Source organism: Streptopelia decaocto, assembly GCF_964273445.1.
Source record: "Streptopelia decaocto genome assembly, chromosome: 5".
Classification (NCBI taxonomy): Eukaryota; Metazoa; Chordata; class Aves; order Columbiformes; family Columbidae; genus Streptopelia; species Streptopelia decaocto.
The window spans coordinates 65,388,688-65,402,674 of NC_138659.1; the positions used below are offsets into that span (position 1 = coordinate 65,388,688).

Consider the following 13,987-nt stretch of genomic DNA (forward strand, 5'->3'; position numbering starts at 1 on the left):
ACAACACAATTTACCTTTGGTCTAACAAAGTCCTAGCAAAGAAAATGTTAGGTGATGGCTTTGCCGTAGGATGTGACCACACACTTCCCACTGTGTCACAGTTTCAGGGCAGAGCTGATAAGATTTGGTGACTCAGATGCACATCATGTTTTTGCTTGTGGTGAAATTGGTAAGAAACTGTACAGATAGCACAGCACTTGACACAGGGCACTTTGTGAGGAGGGTGCATTGGCAAAGGGAGATTGAAGGCTCTGCCTAATCCTTTCCAGCAAAGAAAATGAGCAAAAGGCTGCTGTGCTCTCTAACACAAGCTGATTTTCTCCATTAATTTTTCAGGCTCTTACCAAGCTCTGTGAATGGGGCTGTGAGTCCAGCTGTGCTTGCCCCACAATCCACTGGAGTCAATGAATGGCTCCCCTGCCATGTCTCTCCCTCCCTTCATTTGTCAGTCTGAAAAAAAAAAAAATAGCTTCAACCTCATGCTTATCTCTATGAGGACTCAAAAACAATTAAAAAATGAACAGATCATCATTTCACCATCATTTTTAGCAACAGGGTTGAAATCAATGGATTTGCAGCACTGTAATGGATGGATAATTAAGCTCTAATCATCCACAGCTGCTAAACTGGTCAGTGTAACCTTTATTTTACTGCTGCACAGGACCTGTCAATTGATGGTCTTATTGTAGGTTAACCTCATTAATGGGTACAATCCACTTCCAAACAGTCCTGCAATCTGAGGTCAACATGGCACTGAAAATGAGTTATTTAGGTGTTCTCCATCAGTGGCAGCCTTTCCTCTCCCTCCTTCATCTAATGACCGTGGCTTTTTCAGAAGTCAGAAATACTTGTAGGAAGCACTTCTAGCTCCAGGTAGCCTTGATGAAACATGCTGGACTCTGCTTCAGATTGTCTTCGAGGGTTTTGAAAGGAGTGCCTGAGAAAATGACACACTTGAGCATGGTAACAAGAAAAAAAGAACAGAGATGAGAGGCTGTAATATTCTTTTGTGTTACACACATGTAGAAGAACAAAGTGTAGAGGTAACTGTAATGGACCATATCATGTCACGTCATGGCCAAGAAGTAGAAACTGCATATCCACATGTTTCATGTGGCAAGAACATGAACAGCACAGGACCAAGTGACAGTCACTGAATACTTGGCTGTTACAGGTAGTGCTTCTCTTTTTTGTGCCTATTTATGTTATATAGTGTAATTATTCTGACCAAGAGAAGCTCTCAGTTTGTGCTCTCTGATATCTGTTGGACAGATCAGGGAATGCAGCTGTAGATTAGACATTCTTGGTAGCACAACTGCCAACTAATTAGTGCTGCTATTTCAGGAGGATGCAGGGTTTGCTAAGATTATGCAGGAAAAGACAATCTGCATATCTAACTGAATGTCAGCTGGAAATGGGAAAGACTGTCCTCTGAGCAAGAGGAGACTTCCAGAGGTTCAGTAATCTCATGCAGGGGCAGCACACTGGAATTGGGCATCTCCAAATTGTGGGTGAACTGTCAGGCAATTTTTAGCTTTTCAGAGGATTATAATGACTTGTTTAATTCAGAACAAATATGCATGTCCTGTGCTGACCTGTATAGCTTTGCATCATCTTGTATGATGGATCACTGGCAGTGCAGATGTTGGCTGAAAGGACTAGCTGTGCCCACATGGATCTGGTTCTGAAATGATTAATTTCCGCGTGGAGGAAAAGGTGTGTGTTAGACCTTGGTATGTGTGATGAAGCATCATGGTCTGCTGGGCAGCAAGAGTAGGACTGAGCTCTGCTCCAGTTCTGCCCTCGGCACCCTTTGCTGAGTGTCAATTCACACCTTGCTGGGACCCTGTTTGTCCAAGATGAAGGAGGAATAATATCTGCAGCTGCAAAAATTAAGAACAATGCCTTAACAGCATGTTATTAAGCACTAAAAGTGACTTCCAAAATGCTTGTTTTCTTACAGCTTTCAACCACCAGAAACTTTCCAAGTGTAGAATGCCTTCTGGAAGGATAACAATCCGCAGCAGCTTGATAAAAGTATCATTTAGAACTAGTATGACAGCCCTTCTCTTTGTTTAACTCAGTAATGTTTATGGAAGATCTCATAGCTCATGTGTCCAGTCTAGCAAAAGAAACGTGAATGTAGGAGCTACTTTGGATAGCATTTGTTTTCATGCAAATAACTGAATTTTAATTGTGTACTTGTAGCAGAAATGACTTGCTATCTCATGGCCCCCGTGTCAACTCTAAGAATTGCTTGATTTCTGTACTGAAATCAGACTTCTCCTTCCACAATGCCCACCTTAAATACCTCTGGGGTGGCCTTGGCAGACACAACACTACTTCATCTTGCAATGGAAGAAGGCACAAGGTTATTCAGTGTTTGCTTTCATAGTACCACAGAGGAAGACAATATTGCTCACCAGCAGCAGTAGCCATATCCACAGTTGTTGTTTTGTTTTTTTACTCTGTACTTCTATCAGAGCTTTCTTTAATTGAAAAATTCAAAATCAAAGCAATTATGATCAAACTCTCTGTGGTCTGTTCTGCCTGAGCTCACCGGGAAGTGCCCAACTCAGCTCTGAGGCAGCAGATGGTAACAGAAGAGAATAATATGTTGTTTCCTCATGTACTTAGAAACATGAGAGAAGATCAGCATCCCATTGTGTAATACCTACTATACACATAGTAAGAGAAGAGACAGGCTTAGAAAAATAATCCGCTTCAAATAAAGTAGACAAAAAAGGTAGTTGTATTCTCTGACGGGCCAGATATTGAGGTGCTAATAGGTTAAAATAATTATCATAAGGTCACAGGGGAAGTCTGATAGTGCCAGGGTTTTAATTTGCTTTGGAGAGGTCGGTCCAGTTAAGTAACCATAAGAGTAACTAGTCTTCTTTGTTGGGTATTTCTAACACCCACTTACAAATTTCAACTACAAGAATTAGCACACTACAATTTTGTCATATTTTTAATGCAGTGATGATATTTAAGGCAAAATTTTTCCACCCGCTCTTTATTAGAGATTTCTGCGACATGTATAAATATGCATGCTAGACTTCTTTAATTCATAAAACTCAACCAAATGTTAAAATGAGATATTTAATGAACATCGAGCTTTGCACTTCAAAAAGTTCTTCATTATCCATGGTCCTTAATTATATAAAAATTAAATTAGCAAATAAACAAAACTTAGAATAATTAGGCTAGTTTACTTCTATTAGGACTGCTATAATTAAACATTTTTAAAAAAAGAATTATTGACTCTTTCATTATCTGATAGACTTGCTTATGCCAATACTGCCAGTATAAATGCCCAATACTGTCAAATCTTTAGAAGCTGAAGTCAATCAGTACTCCTTTGAAAAGCATCATCCATTGCTGAAGAATCTGGCCATTAAATAATACAAATAAATTGAAATAATACAAATCAAATGCACGGTTAAATAATTTGTTCATTAAAGAATACAAATACATTTAAGATGCAGAATATTATCAAAAAGAGGCTGTGAATAGAATGTGTTGAATAGAATATACAGACTGTCTTCAGACCTACCTGGGTAGTGGTTTTGATTCTCGGGTAGATTTTTAACAGTGTGAAAAACAGTTTATTGTGATTTTTTTTGTTGAAATTTGATTTTTAGCTGCCAAAAACATGTGTTTGCCTGCCAGACAGAAAATAATTTATTTTCTAGAAAATACTTATAGCAACCAGGTGTTTCTACAGGCTGTTTAGAGTCCTGATGGAGAAGTGGGCTGATGAAGAAAGCTTTGATCTGCTCCATTTTTACTCCTACACATGGAAAGCAAAAGTATTCTCAGGTTCTTTGGGACTCTTCCAGTGCTCCTGGTTGAGGGAAAACTCCCAACAAAGCTGATGACAAATTTTCCCAGTAAAAAAGCCTTTGATTTGACCATGTCTCATTACAGTCATTGTCTTGTGAGGATGGAAACAGATGAGTACTGAAACACTACTGGGATATTTCACAGCTCAGACAAATCTTCACTTCTCAGATCCTTGGAAATCCCATGGTGGCTCAGAGATACTTTATTGGGTACAATTATGGTGGAACAGGGCAATCAGATTCTAATGAGAGGGATTTCCATGGATTTCAGATACAAAGTCTGGTGTGCCAGATGAAAAGGCATCAGTAACATGAACATTTTGATCACGTGGTGTGTGTGTATGTATCTATATATCTCAAAGCCTACCAAGGAACTACAGGTGTTTTTTTTTGCAGTGTGTGTGCTCATGTAAGTCTAATTCAAAATGTCAGTGACACAATCCCAAGAAATGTTAATGTTCTTTTTGTTTTCCAGAATAGGCTACCAGATTCCACTGTTTGCTGGCTTCTGCATCATGTTTGTGTCAACAATCAGTAAGTGTCCGGCCCAGATGCAACTTTTAAATAAATAATCTATAATAATCATCACTAGGAATTCTTCTTGTTGATGTAGAGGGACTGATTTCCAAGGAAAATTTAAGGGTAGCTGCTCCATGTGTATGGTGGTGCTGATGAGATCTGACAAGTACGCTCTTACAAATGTGCTCTAAGGAATTCATCACCTTCCATCCCACCTCAGCAGGTCTCTTCCTCACCTGAACCTTTCTTTCAGGTTCTTGCAATCTGAAGCAGTGCTCAGACAGTTTTATTAACCTGATGGCAACGGGAGGGCGATCAGCCATGAGAAGGCTGTTTTGCAGGGTCCTTAACAACTAGATATCATAAGGGCTTATCGGAAAGATCATGAGGTTGCAGTGGCTCATGAGTAGAACATGAGTCAACAGTATCATCGTGTCACTAAACATCGCTGTGGGATGTGCAAACAGGAGCACAGCCCGCGAGTCAGCTGAGATAATTCGTCTGCTCTAATGGCACTGATAAGGTTTCAGCTGCTGTTTTATGTTCAGTTTTGGCATGGCACTTGAAGCAGTGGCCCAGGTGGAAAGAGTACAAAGGAGAACATCAAGGACCATTAGAAGGTTATGAGAAACAGTGAAAGAACTGGGTCTGCTTCAGAAGGCAGATGTAAGACATATCAGAGCCTATGACAAAAAGGAGGGGAACAGTTTTCCACGTTCACTGTACGTAAGAGAAGGAATAATGAGCTCAAAACTCTATCATCGAGGGGACTGAAGTGCTGGAGAAGATGACCTGGTTTAGAGTCACTGACAACTCTGCATTTTAGGAACACATTAGACTAATGTTGGTTGGGATGGAGATTAGAACAGTAAGCCTAATTCATAGCAGAGGGGAGTATTGTTGATTTGCTGGCATACTTTCTTCCTTTTTCCCTGTCCACATGGGTAGGCAGTTTTGTAAGAGCTGGTGAAAAGCCACAGAGGCACAATGCTGCAGGGCAGGTGGATCTTGGTTTTGGTTGGTGTGTAACAGCTTCCCCCAGCTATAAACTATCTGGAAAAATTCCTTAGGTGGCCAACAGATTGGAGCTTTAAAAAGATTTTAAAAACTCACTGTAAACTTAATGATACTGACCATGACACAGGCTCTACAGAGGTGTGCTTGTGCTTCTGGGACACTCTGCTTTCCAGTGTTGTGGGTGGGCAATTTAGTTGGAACTTCAGACTGGGCAGCCTCAAATGAAGGAGCACGGGGAGACAAGGCTGGGAAGAAAGGTCTTAGTGCTCCTTCTGTGTGCTGCTGAATCAGAGCGGGATGTAATCAGATTCTAAGTAATTAGTTAAAACTGCTTGTGTGCTTGAAGTCAGTGTTACCAGAAGGCTTAGACACCTGGGAGCAATTCAACACTGACACATCTAAATGCAATAAGGGAAAATAATGCAGTTAGCATTGAAAGTGGCACAAGTCACTGTAATCGCTTGACTAAATTGCGTAACTTTTTTGTGATTGTTTCAAGAAATCTTAACTTTTTAACCTAGTTACAGTTAACCTAATTTTAAAAATTTACCTCTGTTTTTTTTCTGTAGTGTTTGCCTTCTCAGGAAGCTACACGTTACTGTTTATTGCCAGGTCCCTTCAAGGAGTGGGTTCCTCTTGTTCTTCTGTGGCAGGTAAGAGAAGAGAGGATAGAATACAATACAGATAACTGATTCTATCATTTTTAGTAATCTTCTAAATTGTGCTTTGTCTGCTGTTTCAATAATTAATATAAAAGTATTCAATTCAATCAGGTTCACTACTTTTTCTGTCCCTTTCGTATAAACTAGCTCAAAAGCAAATGTCTCTTCAGACTTGCTTGGTATTTGGGTTGTGGTAAGGTACAGCACTAAATGAACTGCACTCTCCCTGGGATTTCTGTATGTGTGTCTTCAACATTTTAAATTCATTTTTAGCCATTTTAAAGGTCATCAGGAACTTATGTTGGTACTTCTTATAGTAGGGATAGCAGCTCTGCCTGTTACTGAAATTTCTGTTATAAAATGTTGTTTTCAAGGGCTCACCATGCTGTCTGCCTGTTTGGACTGAGGTTACCTCTACTAGATTTCCAATGCAAGGTTATAAGTTTTTAATGAGTAGGTGAAATGCGGTATGGGTTTTCAGCCCAAATTATTTAACCATTTCTGAGACCGAGACTAGAGAAAATATGGGTTTTTTTAATGTCAGAACATTTCACAATCTTTCCTTTGAAAAATTCTCTGTGATGGCAGCAGGAATATCAATTTGGCTTGGGAGGGGAGGTTAAAAGAGCCTTTTTTCAAGAATGTGTCTTTTGGCTTCCTCAGGAAAATTCCCCCTCCCCAGCTGGCCTGGTCTATAAGCAGGGTTCACACACACTCCATAGAAACATAACAAGAAATTGGCAGCTGGATTCTTTGTAGGTTCCTTTTGCGAGGGTTTTGCTCCAGCCCACATCTGGGTAGCTGGAGAGATGGAACACCCCAGGTTGAGCTTTTGAACTGGGAGCAAGAAGCAAATTATGCCTAAGATGGGTTTTAAGCTGTGCAGCAAGCACTAGTTAGGCAGAGATATTTAAGCCTAGGTGAGAAATGGGAAGAGTGGGGATGCAGCAAAGCAAGCGGGCAGGGGCTGGGATGAGGAGCCAGGGATGGGGAAGGCAAAGACAAGCAGGAGAGGTAGAGAGAAGGAAATCCATGTTTTTTCTTTGCACAAGTTGAGGTTACAAGCCAAACTTTCCAAAGGGCAGTCATGCCAGCATCAAAATGATTTTTCAGCTTTGAGTCAGTCCCTGTGCAAGTATGTACTTTGAGATACAGTTTTTAGATGAGTACGTGGCTTTTTTTTTTCTCACAGACAACCTGCAAAATAGAGCAGAAAAGGCCAAGAGATCATGTAGTGCACCCCCTTCCTGAAGGCAGGATCAGCTTTGTATCTGTCATTCCTCATGCACACTTGACAGACATGTCCTCAGAAGCCTCCAGAAATGCCCTCAGCATCTGGCTTTGTGCTTAACCACTTTTACTGGCAGGATGTTTTTTCTGATATCTCATGTAAACCTATTTCTGCTTCCCATACTTGAGAGAACATGAAGAACCATTTCTTTTGTTTTATCTTTGTGGCTCTTTTTCATATTGCAAGACTATTATCACATCTCACATCAGCTTTCTCCTCTCTGGTTTTAAAATTGAAGTCCTGCAGCTGTCTCTTAGATATTTTTCTAAGCCTTTGCTCACCCTCATTGCTCTTCTCTGGACAGTCTCCAGTCTCTTCAACTGTTCATGCAAACAATTTGATGTCACCCACAATTTTCAATAAGCATATTAATCCACACAGGACGTCTGTTCTTTTGATGCACATGATGGATTGTATTCACTTAATGATCAATCATGCAATATTTTTTATTTTTCTTTGTAGTCATGGACCTTATTTACTGAGTCCTACTTAAACCTTGATTTGAAAACAGAATTATTAATTTCTGTGAGGACTCTTCTGCAGCATTTACATCTACAGTGCCTGAGTGCTTCACAAAACCACAAATGAATTAGGCTTCATGTTTCCTTTTGTGAAATGAAGGTTCATTATCAAACGCAGAAGTGAGGCATGTGAAGATAAAGGTCAAAAGAATCTTTCCATTTTGGATGCTGTACTTGAAATACTCATAGTAATCAGCTCTGTGCAAAACCTGTCACTGGCCACAGCTGTAGCTGTGAGTGGTCACCAGAACTTTGTGTCAACTGCCCAGAGGATGAATAACAGATCGGGAATACCTGTCAAAAGCTCTGTTTCACCCAGTTGAAAAGCATCATCTAAAAGCTCCATGACAAAGTCAGGGACAAAGAATCTAGTAAATAAGGGCATTATTAAGTTATATGAATAATACCATACAATAGAACAAGGTCTTAGAGGCCATTTACATTGCCAAACCACTTTTGCTTCAAAGTGAATTCTACAAGGAGGGAATATACACATTTATATTTATATATATACAGACACGTGCTGCCATCTCTGTATAATGTTTAGTAGGGCTGGCAAATGATGACCATAAACTGGACTACACAGCTGCCTAATTTTGCATTGTATATTTTTCTTTTTCTTTCCCTTTTTTTAAATTTAGGTATGGGCATGCTCGCCAGTATATATACAGATGATGAAGAGAGAGGCAACGCAATGGGAATTGCACTCGGAGGCCTTGCTATGGGAGTATTAGGTCAGTGAGATGGAGGCTTTGCTAGCAAGAGAAACCACCTCCAGCCTTCCCCAAATCATGCACTTGCGATCCAGGAAAGCAGCAGAGAAGTCTCATCAAGTGTCATGTTATCGTACCATCTTCTGATTAGATTCATGGTGCACGTTAAGAACAGTTTTTTCCCACAGCAACACATTTCTTATGTGGATACATATGTCAGGCACAAATCTCAGATACTTGCTTTTTGTTTACTTGGAATAATATTTTGGGAAGGGAAGAATATGGTTATTGTCATGATCAATGAGATCAATGAGCTTTGTGTTTAGGGTTTTGTGGTGGTGGTGGTGTTTGCTTTATTTTATTGAGCTGTTTGGTCACTGGGTGCCGCAGCAGGATGCCCAAACCCTTGCAGAGGATGTTTGTTCACAGCTGCGTCCTTTCTTTCTCCCTGGCAGTGGGCCCACCTTTTGGGAGCGTCATGTATGAGTTTGTGGGGAAGAGTTCTCCGTTCCTGGTGCTGGCAGCACTTGCCCTCTTAGATGGAGGTCGGTAAATACGAAGAGTCAATATTGCCATGTAGAACATCCTTTTCATATTTCTACCACCTAACCCTCTCCTTGATGAAATGTTACAGTATTGATTTCTTTTCGCAGCTGTTCAATTATTTGTTCTGCAGCCATCCAGAGCACAAGCAGAAGTGAGTATTAACATAAAACATTCTAGGCAATGGATGACACTTTGCTTTTCCTAATCCCAGGCTTTTGTTTCATAGAGTCAGAAGGGGACACCATTGCTGACACTTTTGAGGGACCCATATATCATTATTGCAGCAGGTACTGGATCCTTTATTTTTTTCTTTAAACCAACCGCTGCTGTTATACCTGGCACTCTGGAATGCCTCGGGCTGAGCTGATTTAACAATATTGTCATTTGCTGTTTTCAATAACTTGAAGCTCAAAGAAAAAAACCCAATCTGTTGGTAATACAATATGAATATACCAGTAGAAACATAATAGGCAGAAAGTTTGATATGTAGACGTCTTTCCAGCTGAGATGACAGGAACCACTTGCAGCTGCTTGCTAAGGCAATGAGATGTGGCCCTGAAACTATTTCTGAGGCAAGTGAATAGAGCCAAGGCTTTTGGAGGGAGGGATTTTCAATTCTCGGATCACAGGCAGGCACAGGGAATAACACTGAACTTTGTTTCTGTTTGAAGAGGGAGTTTGGTCTCCAGAGCATGGATTATATTTCAGAAAAGGTCTGTTTTGAATGGTGTTTGGAATTACATATATCATTTATCTAATGAATATTTCTGTCTCAAGGGAAGTTTGCTTTTTTGCATTGCATTTTGTTGAATATTTATTCTGAAGTCTGTAATTAAGCCTGACCCTTTTAAGTGTTCACAAAATACCTGAAAACAAATAATGTTTTTTACAGTTTGGTTCCTTAGTGCTAACCTTCTTGTCCAACAAAGCAATTCTTCCAGGCTTTTTTGGGTTCTCTGTTTCTTGGTGGTCTTAGGGAATTACCGTTCCCCTAACTCTTTGACGAGATACTTGGTCAAGCTGTCAGTGAAGTTATTCAAATGCCTTCACTTGAGAAAATCTTGAACCATTAGAAAACCTTGCTGTAGAAGAAACGTATTTGAGTAGCAAAGACAGTACCTGTCATAAGAGCTCAGATCTATCATTCCTCTCATTCGGTACCTTGGCTCTTAGTGTTTACAGCAGGTGCTGCAAGGTGAGATTCATCTAACATTATTCTCCAGGTCTCTCCTTTATACACTGTCCTTGCCAAAGTCTAATCTGTGACAGAACTTGGTTTACATCACAAAATGTGACAAGGGGAGCAATTTTAAGTGGTACTTTGCTTGACTAAGACTTATCCACTCATGCCAAGCTAGTCTTAGCCAAGGAGGAAAAAAGGTACCAAGGGCCATGATGCCACTATTTTGACCATATCTGAAGTCTGCTGAGAGCAGGGATGGGCTTTGTTCCCACTTTTTAACACATCTATGTGGCATTTAATTTCTGCAGCTATTCTCTTCTCTGAAGCAGTTTTTGCTGATGTTACAGGGCTCTGTACAGCAGGGCTGCACAAACAGTCTCAGGGCAGCATAGTGAGGAAGATTGAGAGCTGGTTATCCTGGAATCAGGACAGTGTGTGTCAGAGAGACCTCACCTTGACTGCTGTGGCTCTTTTCCACTCCTTGCACTGCCAGTGCCTCCTGTTTCCCCTTCCCATCTTCAATCCAGAGTGGCTGGGCAAGAGCAGAGGAAGGGAAAGGAAATATGTACAGAGAAGTAGAAACGTAAAGACCTTCTCTGCATCCACACAGGATGACTTGTCCCTCCTCCCACCAGGCATCAGCACTCAAGATATGAGAAAGTCCCTGTGGTGGGATACCGGAGGGGTCAGGTGCAGCACCCATGGTCTTTGCCTCGCAGGACAGACTTTGACAGTACGGATGATGCTGATGTTCTCTAACCTCAGCCTCTTCTCTCCCTGCTTTATTTCCCTTGCAGACCGAATTTGGTCTTTTCAGAGATTAATACCAAATAACAGCTATAAATTCAGCCTTTTATCTGACCTACCAGTGTCCAAATGCAGCTTTCTTGATGCACCAGGAATACACTGTTTAAATTTTAATTCCTTCAGTTGGGAAGTTGTTGCTTTTTACAGTGAAAAAGGTCTGAAAATTTCATTTGATCTCCCTCACCTCAAGGAGTTCCGTGTTTTCCTTGATCTGTTTTCTAGGATGGGAACTTCTGATCCTGAGATTTACAGGGAAGAGGGTGGTCAAGCAGTTGGTTGGGACAATGGAGTTAGCTCCGTGCTCTGACACCTTGAGGCAATCAGTTGAGGCATCATGCCACATTTCTCAATATCTAAGCCAGGATAACACATCTTCTACTTCACAAGGATGCTGTGAATGTAAATGTCCCATACTGTGTAGGACGTTCAGATACAACGATTAGGGAGAAGGTTAAAAGTCCCATTGGGTTTGCAGTGCTCAGGAAGATTAGAGGTTTTGGATGGCTTTTAAGACATTTAACAACCTAATTAAAATACTGACTGTGGGCTGGCTTGTTAACCACAAGTAAAAACCAGGGATATTTTAGGCATGCTGCAAATGGACTAACAGTTTAAGTGTTTCTTGCTCTGTTGATTTAGGTACACTAATTTCATGGTATAAATTCAGATTCAATTTCCTGAGCGTGCGTCACACACTTGAGTCATAATTGTATTCTCAAAGCACAAGCACTTTCTGACCAATTTTGCTTATCTATAGCACAATATTAGTCTTTAACACAAGATGTCTTGAACTCAAACATGAGGTTCCTCTCTCTCTGGAAGTGTGGATTTTTCCCTTAATAACCCATGTTGCCTGTGAGTTAATAATGTTTACTGTCACATCCACTCACCAGTCCAGGTGGGGAGGTTACGAAGACGTGGGCATCAGGAGGATGGGACCAGGCGATATGGCAAACTCATATGAAAACCTCTGTAAGAGAAAGGAAATATGAGCAAATATAGACTCTGCCTCCTATGTGGATTGTGTCAGAGGTGATGCTTCAAAGTCAGTGCCATCAGTATTCTCTGAAAAGAAATGTGACTGACGCTTTTTGCCATTGCTGGTTGGAGCTCAGTGAATGAAGTCACTGTCATTCTTGCAGCCAGACCTCAGTGGCAGAGATTAAAGAAACACCAGATGGTACCAGCTGACAAAGTTGCATGGACAGAAGAATTAGTTTAAATTATCAGATGCAAACCCCGGAGTTCAGACAGATATTATGATGAGCACATGGTTTCTTGAGAAGGGTTACAACAGCTTTTTCATTGAAAAATACCAGTGACGTCTACAGCACTCTGCCAGGAGCTGAGTGGGTTCTCAGCTGCGGAGGTGGGATCCAGCTGGAAGGTTGCAATTCCACACCTTCTGGCCCATGTAGGACACTAAGTCTAATTTAAAGAAAAAACTATAGAGAAACTTATGCCCTTGAGACGTGGCCATTTAAAGAGAGGTCCATGCAAGACAGAGGAAAAAAAATCTTCTTTTGGGGAAACTTAAGGTAGCACAGTCTTTATTGGACTTTGCCCTGAGTTTGCAGAGTACCAGCTCAGGCTTTCACTTTTCACTTGGGGTACATCCTAAAGATCTGAAGTACCCCTATCACCACTGAGTACTTTGGTAAGCTCTGATGATGCTTCCTGACCTAATGAGAAGCAGTTATGACACACATGCTCATGCCCACCTGTTTCTCATTTCTTTGTGAAACTTGTTAGGAGTAGGACCATCGCTATTTAAGCCATCTCTGCTAGGATGCTCCTGCTTCCTCTGGCTGCACTTTGTGTGGCTTGAAATGTTGTGGTTTTTCTTTCCCAACACTGAGGAAGCTGCTTGAGCGTGGCTGATTTTGGCTCGGAAGAGGGCAGCCCTGAGGTGTTTAACTGAGGCTCCTCAGCCACTGCGCTGGTGGGAGCTTGCAGCAGAGTGGAAAGCTTGGCTTTAGATCTAACCTTTCATCTTTAAGGTAAAGCAGCGCTGAACTGTTGCCACTTGCCCCAGGAAGGGAGTGAGCCAGCTAGCCTGTGAGTTCATTTTAGGAATCATAGATACACAGTCTAATATATTCTGACAGGTTTGAGCAAGGAATGACATCAGTTGCTCCTTTTGTTTTGAACTGTGTGATGAGGAACTTGTTCCATGAAAATAACGTTTCTCTGACTGCAGAAAAATTGAGCTTTTTTTCTTAAAGAAACAATCTCTGAAATTTAGGAAAATTTCTAGACTCTTACAGACTTTATAAACATTAGGGAGAAAAGCGGGAGCACAGGTTTGAGGTTGTCGCTTCTAGCAGTGACTTCCAAGCTCTCTTGAAAGTGATTTTGTAAGGGATTAGCAGAGGTGATGTGTCCTGTTGCTCTGCATTAAGCTTTGACTGCCTCAGGGTCTTTTGATCAAGTGGAAAAGACATCCTGAATCCAAAGAAATACCATTGAGTTAAATAATCCCTGCACTGAAGTGAAGTGCGCTACTGAGGATAGAGGAACTTGACACAAACCCAGTGGAGTCTTGATCTGCAGGAGATGGCACAGGGCAGAGCTGAGCCGGGGGCAAGACTGAGTCAGCACTTCCATCTCTTGTTACCCTCTGTGTCTGGGTGACTAAAGGTCCAGAAATTCAAAAGAGATCTGGAAGCATTTGAAATTCATAGGGCTGGGCAAGCTCAGCCAAACCTACGGTTTGCAGCATGGATTTAACTGGCTGCTAGCTAGAGGATCTCAACATGAAATTCCCTTTTGCAGGGGATAGACATCTCTGTGGCTGTCTCTTGGTATTTTTAGGACCAGGGCCGCCACATCTCATCATAGTCATTCTCAGATGATGGAGGCACAGGGTCAGAGCTGGTGCCT

General features: G+C 41.3%; 1 protein-coding gene across 2 annotated transcripts in view; it reads left to right on the forward strand.

Annotated features, from left to right (window-relative positions):
- Positions 1 to 13,987, forward strand: part of SLC18A2 (solute carrier family 18 member A2) — a 28,472-nt gene that overhangs the window by 5,705 nt on the left and 8,780 nt on the right. For both annotated transcript variants that reach the window (XM_082053997.1, XM_082053998.1), the window contains exons 4-9: positions 4,321 to 4,379; positions 5,951 to 6,034; positions 8,497 to 8,589; positions 9,024 to 9,113; positions 9,222 to 9,265; positions 9,341 to 9,401. In XM_082053997.1, coding sequence (XP_081910123.1) covers positions 4,321 to 4,379; positions 5,951 to 6,034; positions 8,497 to 8,589; positions 9,024 to 9,113; positions 9,222 to 9,265; positions 9,341 to 9,401 — 431 coding nt within the window. The remainder of the gene's footprint in view (positions 1 to 4,320; positions 4,380 to 5,950; positions 6,035 to 8,496; positions 8,590 to 9,023; positions 9,114 to 9,221; positions 9,266 to 9,340; positions 9,402 to 13,987) is intronic.